Below are 15,332 nucleotides of genomic sequence, written 5' to 3'. Positions count from 1 at the left end.
GTAAGAAGGACTTGGATTATACTTGATAGATATTTCTATGGGAGTTCAAATTTAGATTGTTTCCACAGGCTTATCTGCAGTACTTAGAGCAGCCCATGGAGAAATTACATATCGTAGACATGGAGGCCTATCTGTTTTTAAAACCTAGGACAAACTTTATGTTTAGGACCGCCCCAGTCACTCTGTTGTAGGAGACCTGAACTAACCTAAGAATAGCTTCTACTCATCAATTTAATTAATCCTAGACATTTCATAAGTTGATGTGCACAGTTAAACGTTCACATTCTAAATCTGCTCTGTTAAAAATACATACTTTTACACCAGGCTTCTCCAACGAGTAGTTAGTGAGCTACGAGCTGGAGAAGTGTGGCTCAATGGTTAGAGCGGCAGACCCTGATGCAGAGGTCTAGCCCGAGACCAGGGTTCAATTCCCCGCCTCGGCGGGTCGTGGGCTCAAAGTTCCACGGACCTGATAATTCTCGCCTCGGTGCCTATTCCAATCATGGAGTCCCACTCTGCAACTCTGGGCAATAGCTTGCTTATTCACCGCAACGGCCCCACAACGCTAAGGATGCCTGGCCTCCACCTTGGGGGTGCCCAGGAGTGGACGCCTCACAGGGAAAGCCAGGATGGGTTCCACAGCGGCATTCATACAAGCGCCTTGAGACCCTTGTGGGTGAGTAGTGCGCTATATAAGTATCAATTTACTCTTTACTATTTACTTTACGGTAACTATCCAGCTACCTGTAAGTGGCTCTCCTGTGTGCAGCCAACCCCACTAAATTAGAAGCTATTGCTTGCCTGAAATAATTTACGTATACTAAAATTGTGATGAAAATATGTTCATGTTCTAAACAAATTAGTTGATATTAAGAAAAATGGTTGTATTTCGAAAATATATTTAAAGCTGATATTTGAGTGATAGATCATGTGGCATTGGGGAGACTTTTTACAAATGTTATCACCTTGGTAACAGAGGCTTTGCAACTATGGCTGTTATCTATTACCCATGTAAAGGCATTTCATATAGACAAAGTCTTTTTTACAGCACTGTTGGCAACCATGCCTGATGCAATGAGGTGATCACTGCTATTAACTGGTAGTAAAATAGCATACAGTGACCACTATTACAATGCTAATAATATTAGTAGCTCTGGATGAGTTTCACTGAACATAAGTACCTCTCATTACAGATAAGGTTGGGGGCCCCGGTTTTATACAGTTTCAGAAAAATCATTAATATGAGCCCCGGATTGTATGCTTTTTTAAAACACCCTTTTTTCATGTCACAAGATCTTTAAGTCTGTGCAAAATTGTATTTACAATCACAAAATTTTGAATTAGACTATTTCACATCACTTTTTGCTCAAGCTAGACTGTTTAGAGCAAAGAATGTCTTGCCAAGAGATATTTTGGATCATAACCATCTCCCTGTGGCAGTCATTTGAGGCATGCCCTTGCATGAAAAGGTAATGAGAGATACCAGCAAATTACATTTTGACCTATTTGAGTAATTTAACATGTTTTGCAAAATGTAATAGGAAACAATTACACAATTTCACACACCTATAGTCTAACTGTAAAGTTTTTAAAGGATTTCAGTGCTTAAATAAAATGTATTGCTTATTAACGTGGAATACACAGCATGAAGCACCAGCATTAAAATATAGTTCTACAGAAAAATAAATTCACACTGTTAAGTCAGAACACTGCTCCACAAACCTACTCCACACAGTACGAGATATGGTACTGTAGAATCACGGATCTGAAATTTGTTGGCAAAATCCAAAGCTTCCTGTAAAACAAATGTGCATTTTGTTTTCTGCAACTAATGGTGAGAACATGGACCAATCCTGATTACATAAGTTCTCAAGGTGTTCAGGACACTGTATTTTGTAACACTGTCCCATGCTTTATGTTCAAACTACCCCAGGGCACACATGCCCACGTAATCATATCCTAGGTTGAGGATCACTATAAAACACAGTTTGAGGTGCTATAATTCCTTACATAATTAGTGATGCTGAACAACACAGTAAGTCTTTGAGACCCTTACCATTACTACACAAACAAGCATTGGCATAGCCAATAGGTCTCGCTATTGGGACTTTCTAAGTATGTAGTTATGCAGCACAATAGCCTTGGTGCAACCACATCAACTGTTGCGTGGCTAAACACTTATAAGGTCCCAAAGGCGAGATCTATTGGCCATGCCAATGCTTGGTGTGGTTGTGTGCGTGGTTGTGTGTGTGGTTGTGTGCGTGGGGTTGTGTGTGTGGTTGTATGTGTGGTTGTATGTGTGGTTGTGTGTGGGTGTGGTTGTGGTTGTGGTTGTGTGTGTGTGTGTGGTCGTGTGTGTGGTTGTGTGTGTGTGGTTGTATGTGTAGGTGTATGTGTGGTTATATGTGTGGTTGTATATGTGTGTGTGGTTGTGTGTGTGGTTGTGTGTGTGTGGTTGTATGTGTGGTTGTGTGTGTGTGGTTGTGTGTGTGTGTGGTTGTGTGTGGTTGTGTGCGTAGTTGTGGTTGTGTGTGTGGTTGTTTGTTGTGCGTGTGGTTTTGTGTGTTTGTGTGTGTGGTTGTGTGTGTGGTAGTGTGTGTGGTTGTGTTTGTGTGTGGTGTGTGTGGTTGTGTTTGTGTGGTTGTGGTTGTGTGTGTGGGTGTGGTTGTAGGTGCGGTTGTGGGTGTGAGTGTGGATGTGTGGGTGGGGGTGTGGTTGTGTGTGTGGTTGTGTGTGTGGCTTTGTGTGTGGTTGTGTGTGTGGCTGTGTGTGTTGTGGTTGTGTGTGTGTGGTTGTGTGTGTGGTTGTGTGTGTGGTTGTATGTGTGGTTGTGATTGTGTGTGTGTTGTGTGTGGTTGTGTGTGGTTGTGTGTGGTTGTGTGTGTGTGTGGTTGGGGGTGTGGTTGTGTGTGTGGTTGTGTGTTTGGTTATGTGTGTGTAGGTGTGTGTGTGGTTGTGGGTCGTTGTATGTGTGGTTGTGGTTGTGTGTGTGGTTGTGTGTGTGTGTGGTTGTGTGTGTGGTTGTGTGGTTGAGTGTGTGGTTGTATGAGTGGTTGTGTGTGTTGTGTTAGTGGTTTTGTGTGTGGTTGTACTTGTGGTTGTTTGTGTGTGGTTGTGTGTGGTTGTGTGTGCGTGGTTGTGGGGTTGTGTGTGTGTGTGGTTGTGTGAGTGGCTGTGTGTGTGGTTGTGTGTGTGTGGTTGTGTGTGGTTGTGTGGTAGGGTGTGGTTGTGTGTATGTGTGAGTGTGGTTGTGTGTGTGTGTGGGTGTGTGTGTGGTTGTGTGTGAGAGGTTGGTTGGGTGATTGGGTGTGGTTGTGTGTGTGTGGTTGCGGTTGTGTGTGTGGTTGTGTGTGAGTGTATGGTTGTGTGTGTGGTTGTGTTTGTGTGCGGTTGCGTGTGTGGTTGTGTGTTTGGTGTTTGTTTATGTGTGTGGTTGTGTGTGTGGTTGTGTGTGTGTGGTTGTGTTTGGGTGTGTGTGGTTGTGGGTGTGGTTGTGTGTGTGGTTGTGTATGTGGTTATGTGTGTGGTTATGTGTGTGGTTGTGTGTGTGTGTGGTTGTGTGTGTGTGTGGTTGCGTGTGTTTGTGTGTGTGGTTGTTTGTGGTTGCGTGTGTGGTTATGTGTGTGTGGTTGTGTTTGTGGTTGTGTGTGTTGTTGGGTGGTTGTGTGTGTATGTAGTTGTGCGTGTGGTTGTGGTTGTGTATGTGGTTGTGTGTATGTGGTTGTGTGTGGTGTTGTGTGTGGGGTTGTGTGTGGGGTTGTGTGTTGGGTTGTGTGTGGGGTTGTGTATGGGGTTGTGTGTGGGGTTGTGTATGGGGTTGTGTGTGGGGTTGTGTGTGTGGTTGTGTGTGTGATTGTGTGTGGGTGGTTGTGTGTGAGGCTGTGGGTGCGGTTGTGTGTGTGTGTGGTTGTGTGTGTGTGTGTGGTTGTGTGTGTGTGGTTGTGTGTGTGTGGGTGTGTGGTTGTGTGTGAGTGTTTGGTTGTGTGTGGTTGTGTGTGTGGTTGTGTTTGTGTGTGTGACTGTAATACTAAAAAATCTGAAAATAAAGGAACACAAACATCGAGTGTGTGGAAATAAAAAGCACGTTGTAAGTCAAACGGGCAGCAGCAAAGCATTAACACAACAACATGTTCTTTGATGTTTGATGTTTTTAATGTTCTTTGAATGAGAACATCAAAGGGGCGCCGCGAAAGTGATCACGGGCAAAAGTGAAAGAGATCGTGTGCGCTTAATTACCATGACAAGGTTTGCCATATGGCACCTCTGCTCCTAACCGCGCGCCCGCGCACATGCACTGCAAGCTGTAGCCGGCTGTAGCATTTTTCTAAGCCTTTCTTACTTAAGGTCTGGCCAGACCAGCGCAAGCGCTGGGTCAGACGATGGGACTACTGTTAGTCTCATAACAAACAGGAGCTTTGCTTGCTAACCTTGATCTGGAAAGGGGTCCCAGGACATAATATTGTCTAGTTTTGCCTTAGTTGTTTGAAATAGGAAGATTAAATTGACTGCCATAGGCTCCTTTTTCGACTGCAAGCCGAGGACTCTCGTCCCAATCACAGTTTCATAAGCACAGTTAAAGGCAGGAGTCATACTCATTAATAAGGCCACATAGTAATCTTTTAATTTCAAATGACAGCAATAGGAACTTATTCTACAATTCCTCTTGCAGGTAACAATGTATGCTTTAAATAATATTGTCATAAAGCATACCATACAGAATCAAAAACTCAATGTAAGAACCCCTGTGGAGTCTTGCTTGCAGGTAAAGCACTCTTAACCAAACTCAGCATATCATTCTACAAACAACTTCCATGGAGTATTCCGGGTTCCCCACAGATATACACAGAACACAGACTTAACACCAACAATGACTATGTGTCCTTTAAGAGCACTGGTTCTCCACTCCACGTGTAGTTCATGGAGTGGATTTGGCCTCTGACACCTGAATGAGCAGTAGACCATGAATTTCTCCATATGTGCTTAAAATACAGTAAAATAACAATTAATGGACTCATCAGCTGATAAGTCGCGGAACTGCAGAAAAAATTAAATAAACTTTAAGCCAAGTAACGTTTCTAGAACAATATCTGAGATTTTTTAGAAACATTCATTGCAATGTAAATCTCCCATAGAAAACAAATGAGTATCCCCACCCCCAAAAAACACATATGAAACCTACATTAGCATCATCGCTCCTAACAATAAACATAGAAATACCTTCATGTCACATTTTCACTTTTGAATACAGAAAACAGACAACTCCATTTGGCTTAGCCAGTGGCATACCTTGAAGTTAAAACCAACTGAAAAACCTTCAGAAAAATGTTCAGTATTGTATCATGTTAGCTAAAGAAATAAAGATCATTACCCAGATAATTCTTATAAAATCAGCTTTCAATATCGTATGAATCTTGAGGTACATATAAAAGAGAATAACGTCATCTTACTGAACAATAAACTAATATAGAAAGAGGACAGTTTCATTCACCTAGCCACTTTTGTACTGTCGCGCATACCCTAGACCAAATATGGACATCTAAGTTGAAGATTTCCAATCCACTGATCTCTCCCTGTATTTGGTCAGATCATCATCTTATAACGTTCTTCCTTATTGATGTTCTCCCTCCCAAACCCCAAAATTTAAAAAATGTAATGTCAAGAAACTGGAGACGTATGAACACTGATCAATTCAGTACACTGTTAACTGACATGGCCCCCTCTGCACAGGAGGCGTTTCAGACCCAGGCAGAGAGCATTAAGACATGGCCTGAGCTGGTTAGTGACTGTGTCGCTCCCCTCAAGAAAATTAAGATTCTGAGACCTCATGATGCCTAAAGATGGTTTTCTGATGACCTAAAAAACAAGAAACTCGCTCTAAGACAGGCCAAACGCAGTTTGAGACGTCACTATCGTTCTGATAAGAGGGCTATATATTTAACCCCCTTGAAAGAATACATAAAGGAGATTCTTCGTACCAAGGAAGATTACTTCTCTAACAAAATTCTTCCTTTGTCTAATAAACCCAGAGAAATTCTCTCCATAGTGAATGAGCTTTCTAAACCAGACAGGATCATGTTGAAGTCAGACCCTACACAGTCCTTCTGCGACTCCCTCAATTCTTTCATTCTTGAGAAAATTGTCTCTATCACAGCTAGTATTGCCTCCTCTACTCTTCCTATATCCGACCCGAATACTTGTCAGAATGTATCTCGGATGGCTCAAATTCCCTTGATCTCAAAGGAGACCTTTCTCGATCTACTTAAAAAGGTTGACTCTGGTTCCCCTACTGATTGTTGCCCTCATATACTTTGAGGAGCTTTTTCTATCTGTCATGATCCCCCTCTCTCATTCCTCAACAACTCACTTAAACATGGCATTCTCCCTGACATATTCAAGAGTGCGGAAATCGTCCCTATCCTGAAGAAACGGGGTGCGGATCCATCAGTACTGACCAATTATCGCCCCATTTCCCTGCTGCCCTATTTGTGTAAAGTTTTAGCGGCTTATGTGGCAAATTACTTCAGTTCATTTGATGAACACTACCAGATCTTGGACTCCCATCAGGCAGGTTTTAGACCTGTCCATTGTACGGAATCTGTCATTCTTACAGTCTTGGATGAATTAAGAAGAGGAGCTGATAGTGGCATCCCCCAGTCCCTGGTTCTCCTGGATTTGTCAGCAGCATTTGACACGGTCGATCATAACATTCTGATTGACCGTGTCAGAAATGCCGGAATCCAGAGTCTGGCATTGAGATGGCTTTCCTCCTTCCTTAGCAACCGCTTTCAAGCAGTAAGGCTTGCTAATTTCTCGCCCAACAAGAGGGAACGGACTTGTGGGGTTCCCTAGGGTTCCTTTCTTTCTCCACTTCTTTTTAATTTGTATCTTCTCCCTTTAGTTCGATCTTTGAGAGAAAGAAGGATTGGGACGTTCAACTATGCTGATGTTCTCCAATTGGCGTTTGACATCAACTCATCAGCATCCTCAGTCTTCCACTTTCAAACTACTATGATCTTTATAAGTGACTGGATGAACAATAACCAACTTGAGTTGAACCCTGACAAAACTGAGCTGATTCTCACAGGTGTTTAAAACAAACGTGGGGGGACCCAATATACCCTTGGAGGCTTGGGCAAACGCAATATTATCTAGTGAAGTTGCCTACAAGGGATTTTGTTCCTATTTTCAAAAGTTCAAAGATTCAATATCAATAAATTCTTTGAAACTTTGTGTAATAATCACAGGTACTGGGCACTGGATGCATAAATGATTAAATCAAGAAACAACAAACACAGGGATACCTTTAGAAAAATGTATTATCTTTGTATTTTAAAAAAATTAGTAGGGTACATTCAACACGAAGGTTGAAAACAAATGCATACAAATGAAAAAGGTACAACTTAATTTATCCTCAATTTCAAAAGTAAAAATCCTCTCCTTGCAAGATCATAGAAATGACCAGTATTTTCACAAAATAACCTAGTCACTTGATGTATATTAATACACGAGGAGTTGGATAATGCGGTCGACGTTTTGGTCTTCTGTCGTGTCAATCCTTTAGACCATCTTCAGGACAATAGAATCTGCATTATTTTAAAAACAATGACCCTTCAGGTGACTAATTGTTTTTTTTGGACCTGGGCAGTGTTGTAAAGACAGTTAAGTTGTTCAGACCTTTGACAGTGTTGTAAGGACTCCAACAATGTGGTTTTCCTGATCACAGTCTGATGTCTTTAATTCAAAAACACCGAGGTTGGGATCTTCGCACGATATTTTTTGAACCTGGTATCCCTCAGTTATCCAAACATACGGTGATCTAGAGTCTGTTTTGACAATTCAGCAGCGGCGTCATGGACAACAATCCTCTCAGCGGGAGTCCATCAAGTGACTAGGTTATTTAGTGAAAATACTGGTCATTTCTATGATCTTGCTAGGAGAGGATTTTTACTTATGAAATTGAGGATAAATTAAGTTGTACCTTTTTCATTTGTATGTATTTGTTTTCAACCTTAGTGCTGCATGTACTCTACTAATTTTTTAAAAATAAAAAGATAATACATTTGTCTAAAGATATCCCTGTGTTTGTTGTTTCTTGATTTAATCATGTATGCATCCAGTGCCCAATACCTGTGACTCTCACAGGTGGCACTGCCAATGCTTGGCATTCCAAATTCTGGCCATCCTCTTTGGGCAACTCTCCGGTGCCTGCAGGCTCTGCCAAAAGCTTAGGCATTGTGATTTCTAACAACCTGTCAATGAATGCCCAAATTGGTTCAGTGGTTTCCGCAAGTTTCTTCCAACTGCGGAGAATAAGGAAGATTAGTAGATTTCTGTCTAGGGAAGCTTTGACCTTGGTTATTTTAGCCTTGGTTATCTCCCGACTGGATTATGCTAACTCTTTGTATTGTGGCATCCCTGCCTATCAACTGAGACGTTTTCAGCTGGTCCAGAACCAAGCTGCCGTACTCATCTTTCACTAACCAAAGTGGCAGCATGTGACATCTATTATGAAAAATCTACACTGGCTCCCCATGGCCAAGAGGTGTGCTTTCAAGCTGGGATGTACTATCTTTAAAGCCCTTCATGGCAATAGCCCAGCTTTCATCTCTTCTAGCAGTCAACAATATATTCCCTCCCGGGATCTGCGCTCCTCTCACTTAAACCTGCTATTCACTCTGTCTTTTAAACGTAAGAAGCATGGAGGCTCAAGATTTGCTGTTTTAGCCCCACAATTTTGGAACTCTCTCCCCGTGGAGATGAGATTGGTTACGTCCTACGAACAGTTCAGAAAACTGCTTAAGACTCAACTGTTTGCCCAATCATATGACATTTAACTTCAGTTTCCTGTTATCACCTTTCTGCCTCCTTAGCGCCATGAAACCGCTAGGTGTACGCGCGCTTTATAAAAGCTTTTAACATAACATATCATTAACATAACATAGGCCGCTTTGTTGAAATGTTACATATGGTAAAAGAATGGAAGATTTCAAGGTTCAAACTTTTGTACACACATCCCAAATTAACACTGGATCAATAACAACTACAATGTATATTTAAGAGATAGAACCAGCATGACTTATGGCAAACCTCTTTGTAACACTAGGATCTCCCTAACAACCTTTCTAGACTCTTCCCTCCTCTATCCACCTTAACCTCATCAACATCAGCCTAATTGTTGAAGAAAATATGTTTTACAATCAAATGGCAAAAGATTGTGACTCTGGCAATTGATAAAATAAACCGGAAGCAACTATAAGGGGTCTTCTAATCAACTTTAAATCACACTGTTCCATCCAATCAATTCAATAAGGGCAGAAGAAGCACAATTACATTTGAACATTGTCATTCAAAGATGAAAATGTGTTTCTAAATCACCACGCCCATCACTAGATTTTACCTATTCGACCACCACCAAGGAAAGACGGTCTTTAGTGTCATAAGTTTCTTTTGAAGTGAGAAACAAGATCACTGTATTAGAAAGTCCACATTTTAGAATATTGTCCATCTAAACATATTTTAAGCAGCAATGCTGGAATAAACACCACTGACCTAAAAAAAATTGTAGGCTGCAGTGAAAGTGAAATTCAACTGCCAAGAATATGGGAGTATCATCGTTGAAGAACATAAATACCTGGCCTAGTTCAGCGGAACTCATAACCAGTTGGCACAATAAGCAAACTGCTGACATATTTGAGAATTGTAACTGTTCCAATTTATGAAACAGGTTTCTAGGTAGCAAAGGCACATTCATAATGTCTCCTGAGACCTAATCTTAAAATTGGAGCCATGGGCGGAGACTTGTCAGCTGCCTAGTTCAATTCACTGGTTAATAGGGGTTTCAAAGTTCACCAACTATAATTGAACACTTAATTTGATGTTTCAATAGCAAGTGGAGAAAGTTGTGAAGAGATACAAAAGTTAATAACAATTCTGGGGAGCAGGAGTCTAAATAATATTCACTGTCACTCAACCACTGAACTTTCTCCAGGGGCTATTAACAAGTGTGCATGATTATAATGGTAGCTTTAGCGTAGAGGATAGCAGCAGAAATGTTCTTCAACACAGATTACTGTCCAATCTCACAACAACCACTACCGACCTGAGGGACTGCAATGGCTTTGTTACTATAGAACTGAGCTGGATTACAATTGGAAACAAAGAAAGGGATGGTTCTTGTGCTGAATGATAACACCATCAACATAAATGCAACTAATGTTTCCATTTAGTTTCACAACATATCAGTTTCTTATATCTACTCACCCCTTTTTCGGTTGGCTCGCCTCCAATGTTTTCATCCACATACCAATCAGATTCCCACTCCCAATGTGGCGATGCCAGTTCAAAACTGTCAAGCTGTTGATGTTTCAAGCCAGTGACATCACTCCACTGCCACCGGTCACTGGGCATTAACTTCTCACAAAAACCTGTCACTGGATTCCAGCGCTAAAACAGATGGGAGATATGCAGACAACGTCTTGAATGTCCTAACACACTAATAGATCAATTGACATATTCAACATATTGCAAGGATGAAAAAGTCATCTGTTTCATGTGTAAAACAATTTGATGTTTTTCGCCTGTAAAAATTATTTATAAGCCTAGTAACAGGATGTACAGTCCAGAAATAAATCCTAAACTCCTCTTTGAAATGTAGCCTTCATTTTTAGGGTATGCCAAGGAATAGTGATTAAACATAAAGCTTAAGGTCAATTCTTGAGAGATGTCCCAAAAATAAAGAAGAGGTAATTAATGAGAAACTGTCAATGAAATGAATATCACAAACTTCAGAAGACTTCAGAAAATACATAAAATTGCCATCGCTAGTAAACAAACACAATCCTTACCAGTATTACAATATTACAAAAAGGAACATGTATCTCTATACAGAGCCAAGATTGTACTTTGGGACTAAACTTTTGACATCATCGTTTCTAGCTGAATTTTTCAATTCAAATGAATGCAAGAAGAGAATAACTCTCCTGTGTCACTCTTAAGGAGAATAGCCTTTCCTCAGCCAAAGTACAAGACATGACTAGAATGCCATTATTCTACCAGTGAAGTGGCACCCCTTTATATTTAAAGTAGATGGGCAGGTTTAAAGGAAGCACTGCATTTCCTAATAGTATTTTCAATAAAAACTGCTTGCTGGAAACAGGTCAAGTAAAACCATAACATTGGTGGGGGGCCATAGCAAGTAACTACAATCGCTCTTCCACTCTGAAGACAACTTGAACCACTTCAAATAGTTGTCACTTGTGACTTTAGTAGCTAGAAACATCTTCAAATCAGGAAACACGATTTTGCAATTTATGTGTCAACTCTAGGACAACAAAAAGTAATCCTCTGGGTTTAGAAACCTTCTTTGTCATTCCAGTGCTGGCCGTCAAGAGTCCTTATCAAAGCTGAGAAGACCGGCTTGCAACCGGTGCATGTGAACCGACACATTCTGTCCATTTGCAGTACCATTATAGGCCTCAGCACAGTCTGCTCACTGAAGGGTAAGTATCCAGTTACTGTGGTTCAGGGAGTGTGATGAGGATCATCCAAAACTGTGAGCCAGCTTTAGAAATCCCTTCTGTAAATGCCTTAAAATACTGTGATCCTTTGACATTAACTAGGAAACTCTTGCTTTCCTTGGTGCTCGTGTAATTCTAATTATGAGCTATACGATTTTAGTAACAGCGTGTCTCCTGGTACACAGAATAAAATGTATTTTGCGTCACCACATCATATAAATTGAGACGAGTTGAGCCAGTGATATCGTCCCAGTTAACATACTGCAGTAGACAATTTCGCTTGACTTCTTCAATTAACCTCTTAGGTGCTGCGCCTATTCCAACGGTCGACAGCACCACTACCTCAGGAGTGCTGCCGTCGGCCGTTGGACGTTCGAACCTCACCTGCGCAATGGAGCTGGACGTTCCATAGCTGCTAAGAGGTTAAAATGTTGACAATTGTAAACAAACCTTATCAGAAACCGTGTGCGGCAAACAACCATATACACATGAATGTGCTCCCATGCCTATGAGAACCAAAATGGAAAGACTTCTAAAATAGTAACATACAAGAAAAGTTTTATAAGAAAAGGTATTTGTGTGTTATCCCAAAAAAGGTTTATTGCCATAATAATCGGCATACTTGGACTGGAATAGAATTGTATTTGCATTACCCAATCCCACCAATAGAGCATCCATTTTGTGACATTCTCACTCCTCATTTCCCTGACTCCTTACGTCTCAGCCTTACTTTTCACTAAGCATGGGCGAATTTTGCGAATTGGCAATTCGCGAATTTGCGGATTTGCGAATTGGCAATCCGCAAAATTCACAAATTCGTGCGAATTTGCGGATTGTTTTGTTTTTGCGTATTCACGGGTGTTTGCGAGGCGCTTTGCGTGTTCGCGGGTGTTCGCGAGGCTCTTTGCAATTTCGCGGGGTTTTCTTTTTGCCTGCTTAATCACTGCCACCGTCTCGTTTTTTATGCCCATATGCCCTCTGTACCACTTGTTTCTGTGCCCTTGTGCCCTCTGCCCCACTCATTTTTTGTCCCCTTCTGCCCTCTGTCCCACTTTTGTGCCCTTCTAACCTCAGCCCCACTTAGAATGGCGCCGGCAAGCTGCCAGCGCCATTCTAAAATAGCTAGAAATAGCTTCAACAGGAAGCACTAATAGATAAAGTAAAGCAGGTGCTCCAGTTGAAGGTCAAATTAAGTTATACAATCATTAATCACCCCAAGTTTGGGGTGATTAATGATTGTGTAACTGAATTTGAGCAGCACTTGCTTTACTTTATCTATTAGAGCTTCCTGTTGAAGCTGACTTTTGTAACTATTTTAGAATGGCTCTGGAAGCTTGCCGGCGCCATTCTAAAAGAGTTACAAAAGTCAGCTTGAACTTTTGACCCAATCCCTTCCGTTCGCGGATTTTTGTTTGCGGATTTTGCGGGAAATTCGCGAATCTCGCGGATTGGGAATTTACCGGAAATCCGCGAGCGGAACGGATTTTCCGCTCATGCTTACTTTTCACCTCTCTTCCATCACTCATCCTTACTTCTCATCAATCACTCCTCATGCTACATCCTTCCTTCCTTAAGTTTCATGCCTACTTCTACTGCTTCATCCCTCACTACTCATCCTTACTTGTCTTGCCTCATCCATCATGCTTCATCACCCACCACTCCTCAATCCTCACTTGTCACTCATACTTCTCGTCCCACATCCTTCATTCCTCAGTCATCACTCCTCAACTATCATTCAAAACTTCTTATTAATCATCCCTCATTCGTATGATAAAGTCATTATTCCTCAATGTTATTCCTCATCCCTATCCATTGTTCTTACTCGTCATTCATCATTGCTCATTCTTATTCCTCATTCATCAGCCGTCATCCCTCATTGTTATTCCTCATCCCTAAATCAGCAATCCACATTCTTATGCCTCATCCCTAAGTCATTGTTCCTCAGTTGTGTTCTTCATTCATACTCCTTTTTCCTATTCCTCACTAATCATCCGTTATTCCTATTCCTTATCCCTCAGTCATCATCATTATTCCTCAAACCTCTGTCACCTTCCATCATTCTTGTTCCTCATCCCACACTGTCAATCTTCTGAAACACCATTTCACACTGACTGGCTGGTAACAGCCACTGAAGAGAGTGGGCGGCTTTATGTTTGCCTGACCACCAAAATAAAGACTTTGCATCAGCATGCGCTTGCTGACGGCAGAGAAGAATGCAGCTGTTTGCGTATGTGTTCTGGCAATCTAACAAGGTACTATAGCAACACAAAAGATGATGAACGGAATGCTGGGCACTGTCAAGCACTCACCCCAGTCACAGATCTGGGATAAATCCATCGTTTTATGCACACCATGCCACCCCAATTTGGACCCAGCCAGATGCAAATCAGTCTTGACCCTACTCCCCATGGGAACTGCCAGGCCAGGTCCTCCCTGGACCAGAAAACAAGTATCCTGGGACCAGATACAACATTTAATTTTGTTTAGGTGAGAGTTTCTGTGTTTCCGCTGGTCTCTGATGTAGGCTCCCATGGGAGTGGGTGTGTACAGGGGCGTGAAGAGCTTTTGTCTTAAATCATCATTAAAGAGAAGACAATGGGACCTTATCTGCCTACAGTTGTGTAAAAGAGCCAAGGTTTTCATCTAAATGATATTATCAGAAGTGAGAGATGATTGTGTTATTTCTTTGAAGTTTGCAGATAACAGGTCTAGCTGAGTTTCCTTTACTGCGCAATATTTACATCTCCCCAAAGGACTATGTAGTAACTTGTTCACACACAAAGAGGTTCTATCTTTTTTATTATGTAGATGAGCTGATAAGAGTAAGGGTGCTGCCAGCTTGAGATGCAACTCAGGTCTGCACAGCATTCTGCATCTCCCACAATACATTCTGAGAATACTAACATTCTACATTCTACCATTACATTCTATTCTATCTACTAGCCTTACTACTAAGTTACCACACATCTCCCTTCTTAATAAATATGAATAAAAGAGAAAACCTGATGATTATGAACATAAATTAAAAACTCTATTTACACATATATTCTCCTAAGAATTTCGGTGCAATTACCCTTTTTCCACTCTATGTGTGGATGTGTTGTTCTGGCCTGGCATCAATAGATTGCTTCTCAGGAACAGAGTCATGTGGAGCTGGGTCTGAATTGATCACACTGCCAAAATCCACATTACCCGTCACACTAGGAAGATCATCATCAATAACATCTGAACAGCAATCTGCATCTCCCACAATACATTCTGAGAATATTAGCATTCTACATTCTACCATTACATTCTATTCTATCTACTAGCCTTACTACTAAGTTACCACAGACTTCTATTGCCTTCCAAGCCAGAAAGATCAAGGCTTATAGGGAAGGAAATTTATGAAACACAGGAGCTTATCGCAACTTCAATAATGAATAAAAAATAAACGCTGGCACACCCTTTACCTTTTCAGGTTAGTTCAGTGTCATGTTTCTCTTTCTTTTTTTTAACACATACGGGCAGATTCATGAAAGACCCGTTTTGCGAGTCTGAAATAGCGATTCATAAGAAATCGCTATTACAGACTCGCAAAACGGGATTCATGTAGGAATCGCAAAATTAAATGCGATTCCTACAGATTCCATATTTGCGATTAGCAAATTGCTAATCGCAAATAAGGAATAACTCCCCATTCATTCCTATGGGCCAAAAGGCCCATAGGAATGAATGGGGAGTACTTCTTGTTTGCGATTAGAAATTTGCTAATCGCAAATAAATAGCGATTTGAAGGGTGCCAGGGGGTGTCAAGAGGACTCCCTGTAGCACCCC

General features: G+C 41.3%; 1 protein-coding gene across 2 annotated transcripts in view; it reads right to left on the bottom strand.

Moving 5' to 3' along the window:
• The window catches only part of TECPR1 (tectonin beta-propeller repeat containing 1), a 575,261-nt gene that overhangs the window by 490,115 nt on the left and 69,814 nt on the right, over positions 1-15,332 (bottom strand). For both annotated transcript variants that reach the window (XM_086940729.1, XM_086940728.1), the window contains exon 3: positions 10,261-10,443. In XM_086940729.1, coding sequence (XP_086796855.1) covers positions 10,261-10,443 — 183 coding nt within the window. The remainder of the gene's footprint in view (positions 1-10,260; positions 10,444-15,332) is intronic.

This window comes from Lissotriton vulgaris, chromosome 10 (assembly GCF_964263255.1).
Source record: "Lissotriton vulgaris chromosome 10, aLisVul1.2, whole genome shotgun sequence".
Classification (NCBI taxonomy): Eukaryota; Metazoa; Chordata; class Amphibia; order Caudata; family Salamandridae; genus Lissotriton; species Lissotriton vulgaris.
This window is presented reverse-complemented; position numbering and strand designations above follow the sequence as displayed.